Here is a 25,995-nt window from a genome sequence, read left to right as displayed (position 1 = left end):
GTTTGGGCTCATCAGATCTCATCACCTCCCCATAATGTGTCCCAACTAGTCCCAGACTCAAGCAGATCCAACATCTTCTTGCATTTGAAGAAAAGCATTCCTACAGCCAATCCCTAAGATTTGCGCTACTGAAATGTTTCCTGGAGGGCTTAGTGTTCCCAAAAGGCGCAACCTATTAAAGCTGCTTGTCTATATCTCCCAGAATTATCCCTTAGGAGAGACCATGACACGAGATAGAAAGCCCTACAGAACTGATAACCTAACACCCCAAACCCGCACTCCTTTAAACTCTTTGGTGAAAGCTTGATTTCCGCCCCCTCCCCTTTAGGAGTCTCCGGCATATCGCAATTAATTCAACTGAAATATTACTTGCGAGCCAGATTCAATTACTATAATGCATAACAGATCAGACCACCCTGATCATTTACTTTTTACATACATCCAGCCATCTGTCCACAATAGCGTTAGCCTCATTCTCAAAGGGCGGATCCTCCAAGCTTTTCATTTTGTTCAGCTGGGACTGAAGGCTTTTGCCAATCTGGTTTATTCTGTCAATGTCTTCGGAATGGTTGTTAAATTCTTGTTTGACCACGTTGACCTGTGGAAAAGTGATAATATGCACCTGTAAGCACCTTGCATTTGGGGAAATTTAAACAGGAAGAATCCTGGGTGCCTATCCATCTGAAATACAGTGCTTTTGAAGTTACCTTTAATATTTGTAATCATTTTTTAAAAAAGATAAAAATAAGAATCAGAAATGAAACAAACAGATACCATTAAGAGCAAAGAAAAATACTTATTTTTAGTAACATTTTGTTCAGAATAAGGTCTATACCAGTTATGTTCTCTTTCAGACGGGTTTTACAGTTCTGCCTTCTCCCTTTTTAGGAAGGCATGACTTGTCAGCCTGTTCATTGTAGACAAAATTCCAATTATTTGTTTGCCTGTTCATTTTGTTTTTTAAAAACTGTATCCAGCCTCAAGCTTTTCCCATTCTAAAATTTCTAGGCTGCTTACAGTACTATTGAAAACAACAAAAATAGAGCATTAACACAGCTGTTTAAAACACGTTTTTAAAAAGAGAAACAAAGCCACAGGAATCCAATAAAGAGAACCTCAAAACTGCAACACCAATCAAATAAACATTAACATCAGGCATCAGTCACATGCTTCTGGTTTCCGGATTACTTTACACAAGATTTTGGAAGGGGGGAAAATACTCTTGCGTTATGGAGCATGTGCATATTTTATTTGCTTCAGATATTTTGTACAAACGATTCTGGAAGCTACAGTTGTGTGAAATAAGAGCTGACTTTCTGAAATTTAAAATTGGAATACCTATCTTTGGGTGTAAGGGTGCATCATAATCTAAACCAGTAGTTTCCAAATGAGGGAGACAACAAGGCACCATGTTTTGCTTCTTAACTTTCCATCTCAGAACTCTATAAGGCTGCTTGTTTGTGCACCAATGGAGCATGGCCACTGAAACCCTGACCTCTAGCGTCTGGCGATTAGACAACATTCGCTAACTAGGTCTTTGTTTTCTGGCAGACAATGAAGTCTGTTCTGCCGTAGATACAGCTGGGCAGACGGTGAGAAAGTAGGGCAAAGGGCTTGACGCAACAGATAGCAGCGAACCCCCTCTCCTATCCTTTCCATGGGAAAAATAACGCTGAAATTTTGCAACCTGGCTGGTTTCTTCCCTTGAGAGAGAGGTGTATGGATTTTGGCGCTTGACACTTATTTTTAAAAAGAAATAGTTTTAATTTAAACCTATAGGACAGTTTGTATGTGGGACTGGTATTCCTGTGTGTGTCTGTGTGTGTATTTGGAGTGGCATATAATGGCTCTGAGAATGCGGGTAGCACTGTGATCTAACCCAGGAGTCAGCAATCTTTTTCAGCAGGGGGCAAGTCCACTGTCCCTCAGACCTTGTGGAGGGCCGGACTATATTTTGAAGAAAAAAAATGAACGAATTCCTATACCCCACAAATAACCCAGAGATGCATTTTAAATAAAAGACACATTCTACTCATGTAAAAACACACTGATTCCCAGACTGTCCGCGGGCCGGATTGAGAAGGTGATTGGGCCAGATCTGGCCCCCGGGCCTTAGTTTGCCTACCCATGGTCTAAACCACTGAGCCTCTTGGGCTTGCCGATCAGAAGGTCGGCGGGTTGATTCCCCGTGACAGAGTGGGCTCCCGTTGCACTGTTCCAGCTCCTGCCAACCTAGCAGTTTGAAAGCACACCAGTGCAAGTAGATAAATAGGTACTGCTGTGGCAGGAGGGTAAACGGCATTTCCGTACACTCTGGTTTCCGTCACGGTGTTCCGTTGCGCCATAAGCAGTTTGGTCATGCTGGCCACATGACCTGGAAAGCTGTGGACAAACGATGGCTCCCTCGGCCTGAAAGCGAGATGAGTGCTGCAACCCCACAGTCACCTTTGATTGGTCTTAACTGTTCAGGGGTCCTTTACCTTTTACCATTACCCATAATGGCTCTCTGCATCATTGTCATTGCGATATTTCAGCCTACACTCGGGGTCACAATATTCAAGGCCAAGGGTCATAGGCAGCACTCCAGCCACTCTCTATATGGTCTGTCAGATGGTGGTTGTGGTTGCTCGTGAGTAACCAGGAAAGACTCCGACCTGTTTTTTACAGGTTTTATTGTGCAAACTATTTAAAGTGCAGATCTACCAAGTTCATGTCTGTCTCAGTAACTTGCAGAATCCGGGAGTGGCCCCTTCCAGCTTCTCCCCCATCAAAAGAACTTCGGCACCCCAAGCCTCCTCCTCCCCTCCTTGCGTTTCACCCCTCTGCACAAGGTAGGCGACAGAAGTGGCGTGCCTCCCTCCTAGCCAGTCTAGCTAGGTGAGGTGCTGGGGCTCTCAGCAGCATCCTCGAGCCCTTTCCTTGCTTGCCTGGCCCCTTCCCTCTCTTCTCCACTGGAGGTGTGGCTTTTCCCACCGCTGGAAGAGGAACTGCTCCTCTGTATCCCAATGGCCCCCCTGCCTCCCTCCCCTGTCCTGATGGCAGTCCCGACTTGGCCCTTGGAATTTTCATCAGGACACACGTAGCCACTATGAATACCGGTTGCTGGATGCAACAAGAAGGCAGAGGTCTGGACCTACTTTCAAGCTTCCCTTATACTTTGAAGCAGAGGTGGACAACCTGTGGCCCTACAGGTGTTGATGGGGTCCCTCCTGTCAGTTCCACACAACATGGGCATCCATCAGGGATGTTGAGAAATGGAACCCAACAACATCTAAGGCTGACTTCTTTCAATTTAAAGCCTACCTTTGCAACCATACAAACCCGTTTCTTATTTCATTATATTAAATGAAAGCTGGGATTCCGTGGCCACCATAAAACTTGTGCCGCTTTATCTGCTTTTGCACGGTACCGCAATAAACTCACCATGGCAATTATCCTCTGCAAGTTCTCTTTTCCCATGTAAGACACTTGCTGAGACAAGGTATGCTCTTGCTTCTGAATGATGCCTGTCAGACAGTTTTTGCAGCTGTGATATTGCTTCAAGAGCTCCATCACTCTTGCACAGTGCTCCTGCCTATTTGAAAGAAAGCAAAGCAAAAATAATTGACACGTTCGCAGGATGGCCTAAGCCTGAAGGCACTCGTTTTCCAAATCCAGAGATCTGGCTTTTAGTACAGAACACAAGCAACACCAAGAAGGCCACAGGTTTACGGTCTTGCTTTGCAGCCACAGGGACTAGAAACTTGCTTTTGAAAAAATGAAGCAAGGCTTCATTTGGAACAGGAAGATATTTTAAAGTATTTCCTGACCAAGAGGATCCAATGGACATCCAACGAACTCCAGGGAATTTGAGCTTTATATAAAGGAGAAAGAGAGAGAACAGGGTCACTATTCTGCAGCAAAGGTTCAACTGCATACCAGAAATTTAGGTTTCCGCAGTTGAAATAGATCAAAGCATTCTGGCACTACAAATCCACTTTCTTTAATTAAAAAACGACAGTTTTTGCAGTAAGGAAAGTTAGGGGGGAACTGTGCTAAAAAATGGACAACTCTCAATTGATGGGAAGTTATGTTTCCATCAACTGGTAGCTTTTAATATGGAGCAGAATTCCATTGTGCAGTCTCCTCTTTGCATGATGGCATAGTGCACTCCCTCTAGCCCAGGGGTTCCCAAACTTGGGTCTCCAGCTGTCTGTGGACTACAATTCCCATCAACCCTAAACGTTGGTTCTGCTAGCTATGGATGATGAGAGTTGTAGTCCAAAAACAGCTGGATACCCAAGTTTGGAAAACTCTGGTCTAGAGGGGAAGCGGTGATCTCCCAGCAGGTGGTTTGCTGCTGCTTACCTGGGAGAGAGGGAGAGGCAAGGTGGCAGGGAGGCCGGCACTGCAAAAACATGGGCGGAGCCAATATGGTGCTTGCCCCTCCCACTCTCCTCCCTGTAAGCAGCACTGCCAGGAGGTCAGTTAAGAGCCGCTGCCCCACCCCACTGTCCGGCTCCGGAAAATGTTGCACGAAATCACACAAACTTAGCCTCTCACTTTTCGGCAATGGCAAGCTTTGTTTTCTTCCACAAGCCTTCTGTGAGTTTCCACTGCCGCTTGACTTCTTCCCCCTGCCCATTTGCGGACCGCGAAAGCCGGCTGGCGACTTCATTCAAGGACCTCATCTCCGCAGCAAGGCGGTCCAGCTTCTGCCGCAGTTCGCTGATCGATTTCAACCTAGAAACAGGAAGAAGTCGCATCAGTTTTTGTCACCTGTGCAGCTGGGTATTTAGGGTGTTGATGAATACAATTTCCATGCCACTGCCTGGTATAAAAGCTCCTAGGCGTGCTATGCTCCTCCCACTTCCACAGGGTACCTTACTGTTTCTCAGTTTTGTGATTAAAAACAATGAACCCTAACATGGGCATAGCCAGGATTTATTGGGGGGGGGTAGCCTTTATGTTAGGAGGACAGAACCAAGTTACCTGCAATACAATTGCTCAGTTACTTAAGTATTTCTATTTACTTCTTGGATTTGGGGGGGGGGGGGAGGCAGCTGAACCCATGAACCCTAAAGCAATAGTCATATACATTGGCATCTCCGGTTACAGACGCTTCAGGTTACGGACTCCGCTAACCCAGAAATAGCACCTCGGGTTAAGAACTTTGCTTCAGGATAAAAACAGAAATCACGCAGCAGTGGTGCGGTGGCAGTGGGAGGCCCCATTAGCTAAAGTGGTACCTCAGGTTAAGAACAGTTTCAGGTTAAGAACGGACCTCCAGAACGAATTAAGTTCTTAACCCGAGGTACCACTGTAGACACCCCTTTTCTTTCCCCCTAACCCATTTTCCATTTTCCCCGAGGCAAAATATCCTCAACTTTATTTGACTGAATCTGAGGGGGGGGGGGGAGAGAAACCTCACCTTTGCTGAACAGCAGGGATCGTTGGCTCCCTCAAGCCTATTTTGCTGATCTTAACATGCACGTCTTGGATGTTTTTAAAGAGATCGCTGTTCTTCGAGGTAAATTCTTCCTGAGCCTCCCTGTTCTGGTTGACGTCTTGTTCCTCCACGGAGCCACCCGCAGGGTTTCCGTTCACAGGTAACGCAGCGACGAGGTCTTCGCAACACATCTTTTTCCCGCTTTCGTCATCGTTGATGTAAATGCTGACTTGCTTCAACCTCTCGTCAAGAGATTTGGCCTCCCTTTTTATCAGAGAAACCTCCTGAATCATAGCTTCCCCGGGTGATCCTGGGGCGAGGCTGAGAGGCACAGAGGCACCCGAAGACTGTTTCACGTGCATCAGCAAAGCCAGAAAAGTTTCCATGTCACGCAGGATTGTCTCAATCACCTGCATCTTGCAACCCAGCTCCCCCAATCGCACTTTGTATTCAGCGGCGACTGCGCTTGCTTCTTCCCAGTCTTTGGGATCAACCTCTGTTCTTTGACGCCTGCCTTGTTCTAGCAAGCTGCACTGTTTGGTACAATTTGCTATAGATGTCTGCATTTTCTGAAAAGCAAGGGATTGCAACGGCGATAAGAGAAATTGTGCTATAAAAAGCAGCCCTGAGCATCAAGTCTCCTGGTCCCTTTCAACTCTATGATTTTGCTACCTGTCAAGCATAGGGGGTGAGCGATGGGACCCATAGGAAGAGCACGTGCTTTGCATTCCCTGCAGGCCCCTAGGAGCTTAAGCTCTTGGCCATCTCCAGGAAAAAGCGTCAAGTAGCCAAAATAACACTTAGGGAGTTCCTGTCGTCCTGTGTTCCTCAAGCTTTGGTTCCCAGCTGCTGTTGGACTACAACTCCCATCATCCCTGACCACTGGTCCTGCTAGCTAGGGGTGATGGGAGTTGTAGTCCAAGTTGGGGCCCCAAGTTTGAGAAACACTGTACTAGATAATGCTGGACTAGACAGGTGAACGGTTGACTCAGCATAAATAGCTCAAACAGCCCCTCTTCCCACATAATAATAATAATAAATTTTATTTATATCCCGCCCTCCCCAGCCGAAGTCGGGCTCAGAGCGGCTAACAACAGTATAATGATAAAACATTCTAAAATCATTTCATTATAAAATTAATTCCAGTCAGATTAATGGCAACCATTGGGCTAGAGTTCTGTGAGGATTGCCAAAGGAGGGAGTCAGGCTATCTCTCTGGCTTCTCATACATCATCTCAAGCATGTTGCCCAGCCAAGGCCGGGCTCAGAGCGGCTTACAAGCAATAATAAAAACAAGTTGAATGATTACAACTTAAAAACAAAATTAAAATACAACATTAAAATATTGAAACATTAAAATGTAGCCTCCTCGCAGGAGGAAAAGGAAAAGAAAAAAGAAAGAGAGGGAGGGAATCAAATTGGCTCCAAGCCAAAGGCCAGGCGGAACAACTCTGTCTTACAGGCCCTGCGGAAAGAAATCAGATCCTGCAGGGCCCTGTCTCATGAGGCAGAGCGTTCCACAGGCTGGAGCCAGTGTTGAAAAGGCCCTGGCTCTGGTTGAGGCTAACCTAACTTCCTTAGGGCCCGGGACCACTAGGGTGTTGCTATTTATGGACCTTGAGGCTCTCCGTGAGGCATACTGGGAGAGGCGGTCCCGTAGGTACGAGGGTCCTAGGCTGTGAAGGGCTTTAAAGGTCAAAAGCAGCACCTTAAATCTGACCCTGTACTCCACCGGGAGCCAGCGCAGCTTGAAAAGCACTGGATGAATTCTAGAATACCTCTTGAGAGGAAGTAAGCTCCTCTTTGTCATCAGGGCAATTCTGAACATTGCACCACCTTGCTACTGGTTCTGGAACAACTTCCCAATCTTCTCTGCCTTGTTTGAGAATATTCACAAAAGTAAACCATCCCAGATCCTGTGATTGGCATCTGAGATCCTTTTCTGTGTTCCTCTTCCAGGCAAGGTCTGAAGGGTGGTGACACAGAAACGGGCCTTTCTCAGTGGGGGCTCTCTGCTTGCAGAATGCTCTCCCCAGTCACCATCTTGGTCTGTTTTTAGGCACTAGCCAAAAACTTTCCTTTTCGCCTGGGCTTTTGGCCCTTAATTTGAAGGGCTTCAAGTATTTGTGGCCTCTCTTTAGTGGGGCAGGATCTGCAGGGGGTTTAGAAACACACTTACTGGCCCAATCTGGGAGCCCTTCGTTAAGCCAAGACGAGATTCCAAGAAAGAATAATCAGCACAAACCTTCACTTTCTTGAAGGGAAGGCTAGTGTTATTTAGCACGCTCCGGGGAATGTCTCTCTGGCGGAGCTCTTCGTCCGCGTTGCACAGCTGAACCCATTCACTTTCCACAGGTGCTAGAAGGGCCAAAACAGCCTTTAAAGAGTGAATCCTACAAAAGAAGAGGATAAATTTGCTCAGGAGACATGGAGAGGAAATCAGCTGTGGCTCAGTTATAGAACACCTGTGTCAAGGGCGCTTCCCTTTATCACTGCCCAGAGGAGTCTCAAAGCGGCTAACAATCTCCTTTCCCTTCCTCCCCCACAACAAACACTCTGTGAGGTGAGTGAGGCTGAGAGACTTCAGAGTCTTGTTTTTTGGGTAAGTTCAAGAAGGTGGTAGGTAACTTCAATGATGTTCCCGGTAGCTGTGAAGTGCAGACGGAAGACAGGGTGACAAGTTCTATCCCTGTTTCGCCCTAGCAGTCCATAAAGTTGAAGAGCTGCTATTTAGCCCCCGAATAGCTAAGCTATTCAGTTCTTTATGCTTAAGCCAAAAAATTGTTTCTATAACTACATTTAGCACTAACAGTCACATTAATGGCTCGAGACTACTGAGGAAGCCCAGAAAACTGTGCTCAGGGAGTAGGCTATCAGCCAAGCCCAATAAACTGGCCCTGTCGGGGGCGGAATAGCAGCTCTTCAACTTTATGGACTGCTAGGGCGAAACTTCACAGCTACCGGGAACATCGTTGAACTTACCTACCTTCTTCTTGAACTCGCCTAAAAAAACAAGAAAAAGGAAAAATTGAGCCAAGAAGTTGTAAGAACTTAGTAAAATCTGACACTGCAAGTTCACTTTATTTTGGATAGCTTGTAAGTTTTCATGGCACTTTGTAAGTAGTTGTCTTATTCTCACAAATCTGATAAATGGTGAAAAAATGGTTTTTGAACAAAAATATTGCGTGAATAATTGTCGCCTATGTGCTGTACAGCTTGCACAATCATTATTAACGGCACAGGTTGTATTTCTTCAGCAAATATTTATTTACAGGGCACATTTTTCATTTTTTAAAAAAATTGAGCCTGGCGATGTACAGCATGCAGAATTGCAATAAGATCAATGAAAACATCAATTTAAAAATGGCCGGGGAAAAGAAAGTCATGTTTCATATTTATTTCTGCAGATGTCCCTGGAGCGCAACACACACACACCCCCTTTGATCACTGGCCCTGTGAGCTGGGGCTGAAGGGAGTCCCAACAACATCTGGAGGGAACATCTGGCGGGCTGTCCCTGATAGTCCAACTCCTCCCCAGTCTCTATGTGCAGGCTATACCTCTCCTTCAGAGCATTCCAGGCTCTGTTCCACTCTCTGAGCAGCTCTTCCTGAGACTCATCTGCTTTGCTGGAAAACTTGCCCAGCAGCAAAACCATCCTTTCAAACTGTTTCCAAGAAGAATCGCCTTCGCTCTCCAAGGCCTGAAACAAGAGAAAGAAAATGCTGGTGATAGAAATAACGAGAGGTGCAAAGGTTAACAATATAAAATGTTAACAAGGGGTTTAAATGTTAATGATAACGTGGCAATTGTTCAGATATAACATCCACAAGGATAAATATGCATTGCATGACTTGGATGTTGTTGTTTTATTCTGCTATGCAGCAAACACTGTTTTGTTCTATAAAGCTGAACAGCAAGCATATCTAAATGTTTTATTAAACCTTCAGATAGTGATATTTCAGTTGCAGACCACAGTTTTCATGGTTTATTTATTCATATAAGTATTTTTTTAGTTTAATTTTTAAATTAAATTTCTGTTTTACATTTTAGAATATTCACTTAAACAACCTTAAAATATCAATGACTTCCCTTCCTCTCTTTCCATGGTTCATTCTGCACAACATAAACCCCTGCATATTTTATATAAACTAAACCATTCAGTATTCCATTTTACATCCATTAAAACTTATTTACACCGCTGAATTTATCTTAATGCTGCCCACATTTTCAAATAAACACAATTTTCCTCCATATATTCAATAAACATTTTCTAGTCTTCGTGCTCTCTTATTCTATACGTTAGGTCCGCAAGCTGCTCATATTCCATCAATTTAAGTTGCCAATCTTCTTTAGTTGGGACTTCCCTTGTTTTCCATTTTTGGGCTAACAAAACAAGAGCCACGGCAGTGGCATACATAAATAACCCTTTCCATTCATGTAAGTATTTCTATACTGCCAAGTCATAAACTACCAGAGCAGCGTGATGCATTAAACACCCACAAAGAGCAAGACAGATAATCATTACAGTGGTTGCCTAGTAACAAAATAAAACATTTAAAAAGGTGCAAAGTCCTGTCTGTCACCACAGAAAAGTCATCAAGAGATTCCTGAAAGTCAAAAGCAAAGAACTGGCTGCCAAATCCCTGCTGGAAGTGTGTCCCACAGCAAGGGACCTACGACACTAAAAGCCCAACTTCTAGTAAGGCCTCTATAATGTAAAGGTAAAGGTACCCTTGACCGTTAGGTGCAGTTGTGGATGACTCTGGGGTTGCGGCGCTCATCTCGCTTTACTGGCTGAGGGAGCCGGCATTTGTCCACATACAGCTTCCGGGTCATGTGGCCAGCATGACTAAGCCGCTTCTGGTGAACCAGAGCAGTGAACGGAAATGCCGTTTACCTTCCCACTGGAGTGGTACCTATTTATCTACTTCCACTTTGACGTGCTTTCGAACTGCTAGGTTGGCAGGAGCTGGGACACAGCAACGGGAGCTCACCCCATCACGGGGATTCGAACTGCCGACCTTCTGATCGGCAAGCCCTAGGCTCTGTGGTTTAGACCACAGCAGCCCCTCTGGATGATCTCGGTGATCAAGCTAGGATATAAGGGCTCAGGTGATGCCTGAATGCAGCACTGCATAGGTTCTGGTTATTCAGATATCAGCCTTAATACACAGTAGGATTTTGCTATTTACCTCCAACTCTTGCAGCTTATTCTGAAGGCTGAAAATATCTTTCACACCGCCAGTAAAAGCAGATGCTGTTTTTTCTCTGATGGTGTTTAAGCAAAGCTTCAGATTATGTCTTTCTGTGTGGTAGCTAGAGAAAAACAACAACTATTATTATCATCAGCCACGAGGAATATTCATAACCCACCCTTCGTCTAGGCAGATACCAGAGCAGGGTGCAACACATAAAAATATAACGCACAATGATAAAATTATAACAATATAACTCTGCAAATGACAAAAGCAATGGAAAATACAGAGCAGACTAAAACATCACCAGTAACTAAAACATACATCATGCTGGCTGGAGCTGATGGGCTTTGTTGTACAAGCTAGAGGGCACCATGTTGGCTACCCATTGATTAGACCATCCACCTCTTTTTCCTGGGCAAAATAGGCTCAACAATATACAGTGGTGCCTCGCAAGACGAAAAGAATCCGTTCTGTGATTCTCTTCGTCTAGCGGTTTTTTCGTCTTGCGAAGCAAGCCCATTGAAGGATTAGCGAATTAGCGCTATTAGCGCTATTAGCGGCTTATCTGCTGATCGGATCAGCTGATAAGCGGCTTAGCGGCTTAGAAAAAGGGAGGGAAAAGGGGAAAAAATCAGCAGGAACTCGCAAGACATTGTCGTCTTGCGAAGCAAGCCCATAGGAAATTCGTTTTGCGAAGCACCTCCAAAACGGAAAACTCTTTCGTCTAGCGAGTTTTCTGTCTTGCGAGGCATTCGTCTTGCGGGGCATAAGAAGAATGCACTTTTCATGTGATTCTTCCTTTTTTTTTTTTTTTTACTCATTTCAAAACACAAGCAAGCCGTGAACCAAAAAGTCAAATTAAGACGATACTGAACGCCAATTTTGTTTCATTGATTAGGAAAATACAAATTTGCCATGGTGATGATTTATTGAATTTATATGCCGCCCTAAACCCAGAGGTTTCAGGGTGGTTCACAGAAAAGATCAATGTAAAAACCACAATATATATAATCAAAATAAAAGCAACAACCCAATAACACCCCCCCCCTAAAAAAAAGCCACATAGGATGTTGATCAGATCAGATCAACCAAAGGCCTGGTTAAAAAGGAATGTTTTTGCCTGGTGCCTAAAGGGGTATAATGAAGGCACCAGGTGAACTTCCTTAGAGAGAGCATTCCACAGACAGGGAGCCACTGCAGAGAAGGCCCTGTCCTTGTGTTGCCACCCTCTCGAGGAGGAGGCACATGAAGAAGGGTCTCAGAAGATGATCTCAGGCTCCAGATAGTTCATATGGAAAGAGACGGTCCTTGAGCTACTGTGGCGATGATGCAGCTTTGCTCCTGATACTTTTGGTATAAATTTATTCATTGCTGCTTCCACATTCTATATTGGGCAGTACCTCTTTTGTAATTCCTTCAGAGACAAGTCTCCGTGTTTTCCAAACTTCTCTGCACTCTGAAGTTTCTTTTCTAGTTCCACGTCTCCTGGACCCTGGACAAAACATCAAAATCTCAGTTTCAATCCATAATAGCAAATTACAAACATACATGTAATTTTATTAGAGCTTTTTCCCAGGTCAGGGGGAAGGGGGAGGAGAGACAAAACTTTCATGATACTAGAGGCTCTATTTAAAAACATAACCTCAATAAACGCAAGAAGTTTTTAAGACATATGGAAAATTTCTGCCATACACTTCCAGTTCCCTATTCAGAGTCCCCTACATGCACCAATTGTGCTCTTGAACATGGAAGTTTTCCCATTAGTTTTAATGCAGAGGGAAGCTCTGTATGCATGAAGAAGCTGTTGTACACATGAGCAGTGGGCATCTTTAATAATAATAATAATAATAATAATAATAATAATAATAATAATAATAATAATAATGGTTGCAGCCATTTTTTCTGCCCAGAATGCCCAGGAATTGCATTGGATTGTTAGGGGCAAAAGGAAAGGAAAGGGTTACCAGAAGAAGCGGTGAAGCTAAAAATACAATTTGGGGGTGGTATTGAGGGGCGAGGACTGTTGTGTCACCATAGAAAAGCCCCTGAATTTTGAATAGGGTTTTTTTTTTTTTTTAATTATTAATTAAATTTATACCCTGCATTTCCTCTCCAAGGAGTCCAGGGCAACAAACAGATGCACAATTTAGAAACAAAGCAAAAATGCTCTAAAATTGTTAAGGCATTCTAAAAAAAAAAAAACAGTTTATAACATCTAAAAATCAGATTCAGTACACCATTCTAAAATCAATTATAGTTATAACATTATTTCAATCCAATGGTTCTTCTCCTTTTCTCCCACCTAAAAAAATCTGGTAAAAAGTTATCACCTGAGAACTTTTTTTAGTTCAGCTCTAACTCACAATACATGCACATATGACAGTAGTATACTGCAGGTTAGGGAATGGGAAACTGCCAGCCCTCCACATGTTGTTGGAGAACAACTCCCATCATCCCTCACCACGGCATATTGGCTGGGGCTGATGAGAGTTGAAGGCCAACAAGGTTCCACACTGCTAAGGCCAGTTTAAAAATGCTTCAAACAAATGCATATATGAAGATATAGGAAAGCAGGACTAGAGCCAACATGGGGAAATCACTGGGAAGAACAGGTCACCCAAGTTTAGGGGGGGCAGAATTCCTAATGGCACACGCCAATCAGAAGGTCGGCGGTTCGAATCCCCGCAATGGGGTGAGCTCCTGTTGCTCGGTCCCTGCTCCTGCCAACCTAGCAGTTCGAATGCACGTCAAAGTGCAAGTAGATAAATAGGTACCACTCCGGCGGGAAGGTAAACGGCATTTCCGTGCGCTGGTCTGGTTCGCCAGAAGTGGCTTAGTCATGCTGGCCACACGACCCAGAAGTTGTACGCCGGCTCCCTCAGCCAGTAAAGCGAGATGAGTGCCACAACCCCAGAGTCGGCCACGACTGGACCTAATGGTCAGGGGTCCCTTTACCTTTACCTTATTCAACATTTGAACTTTCTTCAGCAGTAGGTGGTCTCCCCACGAAAGTATAAATAAGAACTAGAGTGTCACTGATACTCTGGGAATTCATGCTTGCATTGCTGAACCTACTCTGATTCATTGGGAGCAAAGTGTCTCATGGGAAGCATCCCTAAGGAAACTCTAGGAGCATATCCAAACGTCTTACCCTTTCAGTTGAAAACCCATTGCCAGGATTAAGAAATGATGTCTTCTCTCCATTGGCAGAAGCAAGGGCAAACTCTCTGGATTAAAATAACAACAACATCAACACAACATGCAAAACAAAGCAATTCCTGTATTGCAAGGGGTTGGACTAGATAGATGGCCTTTGGGATCCATTCCAACTCTACAATTCTATGATTCTATGAAATGACCATGCGTTTTTTCAATTATTATGTTCATCAATGGTTTACAGGCCAGGCTTCAATGCGCTGAAAACAATAAACTCTGAATTACATTTTTAAATCAATGTATAAAAACACAGCTACATGAAAAATACAGTTGCCCAAAGAGCAGAAAATTTGCTTTGAGTATAGGGTGCTAAGAATAAAATATTTGATATATAATACGGTCCACACGCACGATCACTGAAAATGGAATGCGGAGTTTCCCAAAGTCCTGCAGCCAAAGTATAATTTAGATCTATCCAATTACCGCCCGGTTTCGAATCTTCTGTTCCTGGGTAAGGTGATTGAGAGAGCGGTTGCTGAACAGCTGGCCTCAACCAGAGCCAGGGCTTTTTCGGCTGTGGCTCCGATCTGGTGGAACGCTCTGTCACAAGAGACCAGGGCCCTGTGGGACTTGACATCTTTCCGCAGGGCCTGCAAGACAGAGCTGTTCCACCAGGCCTTTGGTTAGGGCACAGCCTGACTCCCTCCCTCGGCAATCTTTGCGGAGCTCTGGCCCAATGGTTGCCAGTGGCCTGAATTAATTAATTTTATAATGAATGATTTTAGAGTGTTTTTTTTTGCTATACTTTTATACTGTTTTATTGTTGTTAGCCACCCTGAGCCCAGCTTCGGCTGGGGAGGGCGGAATATAAATAAAATTTATTATTATTATTATTATTATTATTATTATTATTATTATTATTATTATTAATTCCCTGCGCCCACCTGCAAATTAAAATTTGACATACTTGTTCATACACCCAAAAAGATTAACTTCCACTGCGAAATTACATCTGGTTCTTCCACCCAACAGCTGTTGTTGGTTTTGGGGGGGAATAAGACGGGTCAGAAGTTGCAGGACCCTGGAGAGCTCCCAATGAGCAACTTGCTCCTATGAAGAGTGGAAGCAGACTTCTTAAGCTCCTGCTCTCAGCCTCTTTCTCTCTCAGGCTCCACCCTCTATAGATTCTTGAACCCGCTCATCTCCAGATCAGCACTCCTCCTCTATTCCTTGGTGAGCTCCTGGTGGGGGCATTTGGTTCCTGGGGCTCAGCGTAAGGTGCCCTGAGGATCCATGCTCTGACTCTACAGATCCAGGAGATTTTTCCTGGGACTCGTGTTCGTTGGCCTCAGCTGGTCTAGCTCCTTTGCTGGAAAGTCTGCAGCCTCTGACCCACCCAGGGTCTTGACTGCTGCTGGACCCCGGGCGTCATGAAGGATAATGCATATAAAAGCGAAGAAGGACCTGCCTTCTGTGGATCACCTGTTATGTGTTTGCAACTGAACACAATCATCTGGGAAGCCCCCATCAAGCAGTACCAAAGCGCCCATGGGCAACACCCACCCTCTCTAGTATGCCACAACTGCAGCTAGAATTTTGTTAGCTAAGAATTGGAAAACACAAGAAGTCCCAACAGTGGAGGAATGGCAGATGAAGATGATGGTCTTTTCGGAGCTAGCCTACCTGACCAGAAGAGTCCGGGACCAGAAGGAGAAGGAGTACCAGGAGTAATGGATGAAATTCAAAGACTATTTAGCTAAATATGCTAAGATAACTTAATTGGAAAAACTCGCAAATACCAGATAGGCCTAGGATTTAAATATGTGATGTTAGAGAATAATATCTTTAAAGTTAAAATGAAAAGGTTGAAAGATGTTAAGTGATTAATTTTATGAGAAAATTGGTTTTGGAAAAATGTTACAATGAAATACACTGAAATTCAGCTAGGGGGATTTGAGGAAGTCACTTAACAATGTTACATAGATTGGATTAAGTACAGTTAAGATGTATGTATGTATGTATGTTTAAAAATTCTGGAAAATCAATTGAAAAAATTGAAAAAAAATACCCACCCTCTCTTGGGTGAATAGCTATCGGCTGCCATAGACAACAGCTCGCTGTGAACAGCCAAAGCCTGCCTCTGAATCTCTTCCTTCTTCCGCTCATATTCTACAACCGGGGTCTTTTTCTCAGCCTGCTTTTCTTCCTCCGTCATGTTCTTGCTCATGGCTTTCAGGGCTTGCAAGGAAGTGTGTAGCTCGCCCAGGACACCTTGCTGAGAAAATATCGCCTAAACAGATAGAGGAATACAAAAATCACACTTTTCGATGATTTGTCAAGACACGCTTCTTTACTCAGACTTTTGATTGATTGGGTGGGTGCCTACCCTCTCCCTGCATTAATACACACTGCTTCAACTTGCCTCTGTCACTTTCCCCTAAGCTGTTTTGTGCTTTCGTTTCATGATTCTGTGACTTGTTCTGATGGTGACATTTCTGTAACCCACCCTGGGACCATTCAGAGAAGGGAGGGCTATAAGCACTAGAACAAAACAAAACTGCCTGCAGCAGTTTCTTAAGGTAACCCACATCTTGAGAATCAAAGAGAGAATAATATAGTCGTACCTTGGAAGTCGAAAAGAATCTGTTCCGGAAGTCTGTTTGACTTCCAAAGCATTCGAAAACCAAAGTTCCAGTAGTGGATAGGTAGCCGTGTTGGTCTGCCATAGTCAAAATAAAAAAATTCCTTCCAGTAGCACCTTAAAGACCAACTAAGTTAGTTCTTGGTATGAGCTTTCGTGTGGTCTTTAAGGTGCTACTGGAAGGAATTTTTTTTATTTTGAAAACCAAAGTGTGGCTGCTGACTGGATGCAGGAAGCTCCTGCAGCCAATCGGAAGCCCCATCGGACATTCGGCTTCCAAAAATTGTTCAAAAACCGGAACACTCATTCCGGGTTTTGACCGTTCAGGAGCCGATTTGTTTGGGAGCCAAGGCGTTCGAGATCCAAGGTACAACTGTATTGGTTTTATGCAATACCTCATGTTCTGCAATGAGCCCCTTCGTCTTTCCCGCCTTGAGCAGCTTCCTTTCTTTATTTATTTGCTTATTGAGTTTTGAAAAGGCATTGTTCAGCTTCCCTCGTTCGATTTCCATTTTTAATTCAACATAGGACACGATTTCACAGCGAACAGCCTGCAGAATATGGGATACATGTTCAGAAACGACGGTAACAAACAAAACAAGCAGGTTAAGAGGGGTATTTCGGAGAGGATATGGTGGAGACAAGACAGGTTCTACCCTAACCATCTTCCAGGGAAGCCAATTTATTGTTTTTATATCCCAGCTTTCCTCCCCCGAGGAGATCAAGAAAAAGAAGAAGAAGAAGTGTTTGGATTTGATATCCCGCTTTATCACTACCCGAAGGAGTCTCAAAGCAGCCAACATTCTCCTTTCCCTTCCTCCCCCACAACAAACACTCTATGAGGTGAGTGGGGCTGAGAGACTTCAGAGAAGTGTGACTGGCCCAAGGTCACCCAGCAGCTGCATGTGGAGGAGTGAGGAAGCGAACCTGGTTCACCAGATTACGAGCCTATTGCTCTTAACCACTACGCCACACTGGCATGCATGGTTTCCCCCTACTCACTTAATCCCTGTGAGGTAGTTTAGGCTGAGAGGCCTAAAGGTCACCCAGTGAGCTTCCTGGCCAAGTGGGGAACTGAACCCTGGTCTCCCAAGTCCAACAGTTTAATCACCAGACTGGCTCTCTAATCTCTCAGTCCTAGAGGACAGATAGGACTGAGAATACAAAGACTCAGAAAAGTCCAGTGCACATTTAGCCAGTGCATGGAGGACAGAGTGGGACCGGGCCTACGAGGTCCACACAACGACACCCGTGGCTTTCCTGTGAGGCTTATAATCAACCTCAATCTTGAACCCAGGTCTCCCTGGACCAAGCTGATAACTAGCTCCCACATCACACCAGCTCTGTCAAAAAGGCCTTTAGAGCATCACACCTAACAAAAAAATATCCCCAAGTGGCTTCTCTGTGATTAAAAGGACTCTTGGTCTCCCAGGTACATTTTCTCACCTCCCATCTCTCGCGGACATCTTTGCTCTTTTCCTCCACCGCTGCCTTTTCACAAGCGGGCAAAATGTCTTTCAATTGTTCTGCTGCTCTCAAAAACTTGCGGAGGATGTTGGTATCCAAGATGCTAAAAGCTTCCTGCAAGAAGGGGAAGGCAGGGGGATATAGCCTGAGATTATAGAATAATAATAAAAACACACTACCTGTCTAAAAATAGACGAGTGCCATGCCGGGGGGAGCCAAAGTGGTATGCTCTATAACACCTGTCAGTCCGTCTGGATAGCCAATGGTCAGAGATGGTGGGACTGGTAGCCTGGCCTCTTGAAGGGGCCCCTTTCCAAGCTGGCAGTATTACAGAGCTATACAGAGCTGTGCTGGGATTGAATGGCAAAGGAACCGATTTTGAAGGAGTTCATTGAGTCCATCGCTGGGGGACAAAGAGCCCAATCTTGCCCAGCACCACTGTTTGTGGCCCATTCCTCAAGCCCAACATCACCAAAGAGCATATTCAGTCAATGAACTCCTACTACAGTTCTCTAACATGGAAGGCGCCATCACTACTACAACTAGGGTTAGAGAAGAATTTTGCCTGGCCTGTATTTTTAATTGGACCAACCAAATTCTGGCTTGAGAGCAGTACATGTGAAAAGGATCTAGGAGTCTTGGTTGACCACAAACTTGACATGAGCCAACAGTGTGACGCGGCAGCTAAAAAAGCCAATGCAATTCTGGGCTGCATCAATAGGAGTATAGCATCTAGATCAAGGGAAGTAATAGTGCCACTGTATTCTGCTCTGGTCAGACCTCACCTGGAGTACTGTGTCCAGTTCTGGGCACCACAGTTCAAGAAGGACACTGACAAACTGGAACGTGTCCAGAGGAGGGCAACCAAAATGGTCAAAGGCCTGGAAACGATGCCTTATGAGGAACGGCTAAGGGAGCTGGGCATGTTTAGCCTGGAGAAGAGGAGGTTAAGGGGTGATATGATAGCCATGTTCAAATATATAAAAGGATGTCACATAGAGGAGGGAGAAAGGTTGTTTTCTGCTGCTCCAGAGAAGCGGACACGGAGCAACGGATCCAAACCACAAGAAAGAAGATTCCACCTAAACATTAGGAAGAACTTCCTGACAGTAAGAGCTGTTCGACAGTGGAATTTGCTGCCAAGGAGTGTGGTGGAGTCTCCTTCTTTGGAGGTCTTTAAGCAGAGGCTTGACAACCATATGTCAGGAGTGCTCTGATGGTGTTTCCTGCTTGGCAGGGGGTTGGACTCGATGGCCCTTGTGGTCTCTTCCAACTCTATGATTCTATGAAATTCACACCTCCTGGACTAAGATATGGATCAGAACGCAATTACCCTTTCAGATTTTGCCCTTCTCCAAATTTTGTGATACATGCCAAAATGCATTTTAACAATGTGTATTTTGGAACAAAATGCTTTTAGAAATGCGTACGTTGAGATAAAATACATATTTAAATACAGCATTTTGTACAGATTTTTTTTTCAACGGATGCATTCATGTGGAAACAGAACACAAAAGACTTATAAACAAACACGCATGAAACTGACATGAACTGGAAAGGATCCGTCTCCATCCATCCCTAAACACAGGATGAATTATGCAGTAATCAGTAACGGTTTGCCTCACCTCATGTTTCAAAACTGGTCCCTCGGGCCTGCTCTTTTGGCCAAGGATTTGCATAGCTTTTAAAATAGATGCTTCAAGCTCCTTGTGAGCATCTTCAAAATTTAGCTTAACCTCTTCTTCTGATAAAGACTCGTCCGGAGATAGTGAACCAGCATCAAGAGTCTAGGAAATAAAAAAAAGATGGGAAAATAGGATAACAAGAACTTTTATTCACATTTTCCAGTAAAAAATGTTTTTTTGAGGAAACTGTCTTTCCAGATAAGTTAAGGCACGATGATCTGCTCACTCCCTCAATAGTCAAGGCCCAAAAGCTTCTTCTGTTGATGTGATCTCTGCAAGGGTTCAAACCCACTTCAAAAAGAAAATAGATTGGGATACAGGGCAGCATCCTGTAAAAAGGCTGGCTGAGTTCAGATGCATATAGAGGCTATGCGCAGCCTGGATTCAGGATCACACACCCCTGTCTCACTGATTTGATGAACCTCTCCTGAAACTGGGTTTAGTGGAATCCATGGACTGGCCATAGGTTCGCAATGGGCTTAGAAACTTGAATGTGTTTAGGTCTGAACTGCATTATCATAAGAGCATAAGACCTGCCCTGCTGGTCCAGACCAAGGGACCATCATGCTGGCATAGTACCCAACCAAATCCCTATGGAGAACCCACAAAGAGCACACGAGCACAACCATACTTCTCATGTGCTCTAGTGACTGGCATAACACCTAAGAACTTGAAAGGTGTGTTTAGAAATCATGACTTGGAGCCACGAGCAACTTCAGAGGTCAAGCCTAAACTCGTCTGCCACTGCAGCATCAATGCAAACGTATCTGTGGGGCCCAAAAGCAGGACTGGTCTGCCCAGAAGATGGAGGGGACCCCACTCTCCCGCTCCCGTTGTGCACAGCCACTGCACATTCATAGACTTTTGAACCACCAACTGGAAAAACAAGGGCTCTTAAGAACCTCCTCTGAGCTGTCCACTGCAGGGTCCTCTGGTTCTGCTGTTGTGGGAGAATCCATTTTTCCATTACTGCCAGCTGCCAGTTTCACCTCTTCTTCCTCTTGCATTCCCAGCAATCTCATCTCCTAGGGACACCAAACGTCATTTGTTATAACCCCCCAATTACAGTGGTGCCCCACAAGACGAATGCCTCGCAAGACGGAAAACTCGCTAGACGAAAGGGTTTTCCGTTTTTTGAGTCGTTCCGCAAGACGAATTTCCCTATGGGCTTGCTTCGCAAGACGAAAAACGAAAACGTCTTGCAAATTTGTTTCCTTTTTCTTAACACCGTTAATACAGTTGCGACTTGACTTCGAGGAGCAACTCATAGAACGCGGTGTGGTAGCCTTTTTTGAGGTTTTTGAAGACTTTGGTGATTTTTGAAGCTTTTCCAAAACTTCTTTTAAACTTTTAAAACTTTTTTTTGGGGGGGGGGTTGGATTTTGGGTTGGGGTGTTTGGAATTCAAGGACTTGGTGTTGGGGAGGGGGTTGCAAGAATCTGGAAGCTTGTGTGGTTTTTTCCTGCATTTATATGATTTTCTGTGACCATTGGGCCACTCTTCTGTTTTAAAAAAATAATTCTGGATTTGAATTTCTGTGTGGTGGGTGGCTGGGGGAACAGTTGAGGAGGGGTTTGCAAGAATCTGGAAGCTTGTGTGGTTTTTTTCTGCATTTTTATGATTTTCTGTGACCATTGGGCCACTCTGCTGTTTTTTTAAAAAAATTCTGGATTTGAATTTCTGTGTGGTGGGTGGCTGGGGGAACAGTTGAGGAGGGGTTTGCAAGAATCTGGAAGCTTGTGTGGTTTTTTCTGCATTTTTATGATTTTCTGTGACCATTGGGCCACTCTGCTGTTTTTAAAACAAAATTCTGGATTTGAATTTCTGTGTGGTGGGTGGCTGGGGGAACAGTTGAGGAGGGGGTTCTTCAGCAAGAAGCAAAGAGTGGAAGAGGAACCTTCTTCGAGTTGTCCCCCAGAGTCTTAGAAAATGTACTGTACACTTTTGTTGATTTTTAAATGTTTTTCTGTCATGTTTAGAAACTTAATTTATTGTTCCTTCAATTTTTGAAATGCTCTTTACAGTATGTGTGACTTTAAAGAGCACTTAATAAACTCTTGTTGTACCAAATTTGGCTTTGTTTGGACTTTTTTTTACCATAGGAACGCATTAATTGAATTTCAATGCATTCCTATGGGATTTCGTGCTTCGCAAGACAAAAAATTCGTTAGACGAAAAAACTCGCGGAACGAATTAATTTCGTCTTGCGAGGCACCACTGTATTCAATTTCTCCCAAACACCAATTAATGACTGGTGTTATCACTAATTCTGATAAAAATTAAAATCCTAGGTTGAGTCTCACCCTAATTTTTATCAGAACATTTGATTCTGTTTTATTTGTCTAGGTCTTAATGGAGACCATGGTTTTCTCTCCAAAACTGGTGTCAAATTAGTATAGCAAGGGAGAAGTGGGGAACCTCTAACCCGCCAGATATTGCTGAACTACAACTCCCATCAGCCCTAACAAGTGTGGCCAATGGCCAGAGGTGATGGGAGTTGTAGTTCAGCAAAACTTCTGGAGGGCAAAAGGATCCCCACGGCTGCCTTAAAAAGAACTATCATATTAAGAACATTCACTGTTCTTATCTTGTATGAGTTTGGACCTTCCATGCGACTGTCTCAGATAAACTGTAGCTTTGTGCACATCAAGGTTCTTTACTAATTTACAAAAAAAAATCTGCTAAGGATTAACACCTCGTGCATCTGAGGAAGTGTGCTCCGGTCCATGAAAACCTATGTTACAATAAATCTGTTAGCCTAAATATTCCATGTTGCATTTTTATGCTTAACGATACCATAAAGCTAACAGCAACTCCACAAGGCTTTTTAAAAATATCTGTGACAACTCACAAACTGTGTTTTCTTTATAAGCTTTGCCCATTTTCTGTTCAGTTTCTTCAGCTCACTGGAAATGGCTGAACCCACTTCCTCGTTGCAGGATTCGATCAAAAAGTTCCCTGCTTCATTGACAGATCCGTGCCGGGAGTTCCAGGCAGCCAACATTTCTGTGGGAACCTAGTACACAACACAACACAACGCAACACAAGACAATAAGCCCGCATCTCGCTCGCATTTGTTGTGGGTGATTTCAACCACACACACTTGGCTACATCTCCCTATACCAGCCTCTCTCTCTTCCGCCTTTCCACAAACATGTGTCTTCCCTGGGCAAGTCCTGCTCATCATGGTATCTTTGGGAGTGGCGGAGATGGTTTCGCAAGAACTCACGAGGCAATCCAACTGCCCGCGAGATCTCTCGGGAGGATACCCGCTGCTCCCACCTGCCAATGGTGCCCTCACCGTGATCAACTCCCGCCTGGAAACCTATGTCCCCACTGTGGAAGGATGTGTGGATCCAGAATTGGCCTCCATAGTCACTTACGGACTCACTGTTAAAACCATGTTTATGAAAGACAATCTTACTCGGCTATAAGTGATCACCCAAGAAAGAAGAAAAAGAACCTTGCAGGGTTCACCAAACAGGACTTGCCTGGGAAGAAAGGCAGAGAGCTTGAAAGACACTTTGGGGCCAGGTCTACTTGTGGCTTCCAGATTTCCTCCGACCTCTGAGCCTTCCCCTTAGTAAAGGTAAAGGGACCCCTGACCATTAGGTCCAGTCGTGACCGACTCTGGGGTTGCGACACTCATCTCGCTTTACTGGCCGAGGGAGCTGGCGTACAGCTTCCAGGTCATGTGGCCAGCATAACTAAGCCACATCTGACGAACCAGAGCAGCGCATGGAAACGCTGTTTACCTTCCCACCAGAGTGGTACCTATTTATCTACTTGCACTTTGACGTGCTTTCGAACTGCTAGGTTGGCAGGAGCAGGGACCGAGCAACGGGAGCTCACCCCGTCGCGGGGATTCGAACCGCCAACCTTCTGATCGGCAAGTCCTAGGCTCTGTGGTTTAAGCCACAGTGCCACCCGCGTCCCTGTGAGCCTTCCCCTTACCAGCTACCTTATAGAATGCAGCTGGCTAACCTTGGAGTGGCTTTCTCTTCCTACCATAGTGTTGGACACATTTCCCACCTACAGCTCAGAAGGCAATTTTTGTGTATACATGTGAGCCTTTGAACCAAACCCCTGCGTATAACGTTGAGTTGGCTGTCCGTCACATCTGGCGCTCACAATACTTCCCCAACCAATCGACCGAAAGAGTCAGGAAGAAATGCAAACATACATTCGGAGGGTGCTTTTTCCGCGTGTCTTCCAGCCAAGCCTGCAGCAAGCGGATGTTCTCCGTATAGGTGTCCCAGGACAACAAAATCTTCCGCAAGGTCGCATTCACGTTGTCAATGTACTCGTTGCATCTGGAAACCTGAGATTCTACCATCTTAAATAATTTACTTGCATCCTCAGGATCAGCTCCTAGAATGTTAAATAACGATGCTGTCATTACCTATCGCTACAGTACTTGCAGGACTGCCTTTGCCCAGATATGCCAATTCCACTGCTTCAATATGCAGAACTGGCACATAATAACTGCTGCATAATATTTGTTCCAAAATCAATTTTTGGAACTTTGGAACTCCCCGCCTATTGACATCAGACAGGGGCCTTTGGTGTGCTTTTTTTCGGAAATTGCTTACATTCTTTTTTTTAAGGCAAGCTTATCCAGACATGTAGAAGGAACTTGTGCCTTATTTTTTAGCTATTGTTGATTTTAACCATCTTTTAAATAATTTTAATACCTGTCTTTAGCTGTTTTTTTAAATAATAGTTTTAATTTTATACTGATGTAAACTACTTAGAGAGGTGTGTTGGTTTACAACAGAGCAATATATAAAAAAATCTTAAAATAAAAAGAAATTACAGCAGAGCAACGAGACTGGTTCCGACCCTGGTTCATTATCACAAAATGCCACGATGTGAGTCACCATTATGCCCTTTTTACAGATGGGAGAACTAAAAATGGAAGAGAGCAACTTGCCAAAGCCAGGATCTTCTCAGTGAACACTAGGCCTACGATTTCAACAATACAAGATGATAGCAGTCTAGATAGAAGCGTATTTATGCTTTTGAGGTCTTACCCAGATTAGAAGTGGTCATGATCTTGTTCTGTTTCTCTTTGCATACTCGAAATGTGGTTTCCAGTTGACTAAGAAATCCTTTTTCTTCAATAAAACCCTGCCCACACAAACAAACAAAAAATAAGCAAAAAGATGGATTAATTTGAAAAATGCTTTCTGGTACAGAGATTTGGAGATGATCGAGTTTGAGATTTAAAAAATAAAGAAATCATTATTTTAACGCTTTTAAAAAAATTATTGAAGCGCACCTTACTGGCTCAATTATTTTGTGCTGCATCTTCTTTGGATAATTGCTTTTGCAATGCAGAGGGCGAGTTTGGAGAATTGGCTGTTAATTGTCACCTTTGTTTGTTGATTATTATCATATGGATTGTTATACATTTTACAGATACTATTGCATTTGTACATATACCACGATGGCAATCGGTGAAATAAAACAAGAGAATAATGGAATATTTTGGTTCCTAGTTGGAAGGAAAATCCAACTAGAAACCAAAATATTTTCGTATTGGTTTGGCATCCCCTCGCTCTTCTCTATCAAATCACCTATTTTATGCATTACAAGGTCAGGTTGAGTCTTATCATCATGAAGGATTGTGGCATTTACACCCCACCTCAGACATGTCAGTCATGTGGGCTTCCTGCCTAAAAGGTACAGTGACCGATATATAAACAGTGATGTGCTTTCAACGCTTGCTAAAAGCAAAACAAAACTTGTTTTCCCAGGATTCTACTGACCCTGTGGAATGCCCTCCCATCGGATGTCAAGGTGATGGACAACTACCTGACATTCAGAAGACATCTTAAGGCGGCCCTATTCAGGGAAGCTTTTAATGTATGATATTTTAGTGTTTTTTGGTTTCTGTGGAAGCCGCCCAGAGTGGCTGGGGAAACCCAGCCAGATGGGCGGGGTACAAATAATAAATTAGAAATTAGAAATTAGACCACTGATAGAAGCGGTCACTTCATTCTTTGTGAGACTACGGCTGTTTCTAATGCTCTAAGGCAGAGGTGAGAACCCTTTCCTCAGCCCAAGCGCCACATTCCCTTCCGGACAATGTCCTGAGGCCCATGTGCCAGTGATGGCTGTGGCCAAAGCCAAAAGCACCTGCAGCAGACCAAGTAAATTTTACCTTTCTGTGGAAGGCAAGTTTTGACACACACACAGACTCGCTCGCCCCTCTCTTAATAAGAAACAGGCAGAATCCAGGAACAGATTTCAGCTAGGCAAAAATTCTTGGGTGTAAGGAAGGTCTCTGGGATGTAAATTTGAGGGGTTCCGACAGCAAGGCCTAAGCAGGCGCGTTTGGCCCCCAGGCCTGAAGTTCTCCATCCCTGCTTCAGGTAGGTAGGTAAAAGGAAGTGTAAAAATATTTTAGTTACAGG

At 44.2% G+C, this 25,995-nt stretch overlaps 1 protein-coding gene across 1 annotated transcript in view; it reads right to left on the bottom strand.

The window, feature by feature from the left end:
• Window positions 1–25,995, bottom strand: part of SYNE2 (spectrin repeat containing nuclear envelope protein 2) — a 229,664-nt gene that overhangs the window by 161,011 nt on the left and 42,658 nt on the right. Inside the window, exons 15-31 of the mRNA XM_081213478.1 lie at window positions 24,610–24,706; window positions 23,760–23,947; window positions 22,428–22,592; window positions 20,479–20,601; window positions 19,517–19,678; window positions 17,871–18,005; window positions 16,820–16,975; window positions 15,856–16,073; window positions 13,779–13,854; window positions 12,028–12,119; window positions 10,622–10,745; window positions 8,987–9,129; window positions 7,674–7,821; window positions 5,411–5,997; window positions 4,543–4,722; window positions 3,424–3,574; window positions 440–598 (exon numbers count right to left, since the gene is read on the bottom strand). Of these exons, the coding sequence (XP_081069604.1) occupies window positions 440–598; window positions 3,424–3,574; window positions 4,543–4,722; window positions 5,411–5,997; window positions 7,674–7,821; window positions 8,987–9,129; window positions 10,622–10,745; window positions 12,028–12,119; window positions 13,779–13,854; window positions 15,856–16,073; window positions 16,820–16,975; window positions 17,871–18,005; window positions 19,517–19,678; window positions 20,479–20,601; window positions 22,428–22,592; window positions 23,760–23,947; window positions 24,610–24,706 (2,904 nt within the window). The remainder of the gene's footprint in view (window positions 1–439; window positions 599–3,423; window positions 3,575–4,542; window positions 4,723–5,410; window positions 5,998–7,673; window positions 7,822–8,986; window positions 9,130–10,621; window positions 10,746–12,027; window positions 12,120–13,778; window positions 13,855–15,855; window positions 16,074–16,819; window positions 16,976–17,870; window positions 18,006–19,516; window positions 19,679–20,478; window positions 20,602–22,427; window positions 22,593–23,759; window positions 23,948–24,609; window positions 24,707–25,995) is intronic.

This window comes from Podarcis bocagei, assembly GCF_964188305.1.
Source record: "Podarcis bocagei genome assembly, chromosome: 1".
Lineage (NCBI taxonomy): Eukaryota > Metazoa > Chordata > Lepidosauria > Squamata > Lacertidae > Podarcis > Podarcis bocagei.
This window is presented reverse-complemented; position numbering and strand designations above follow the sequence as displayed.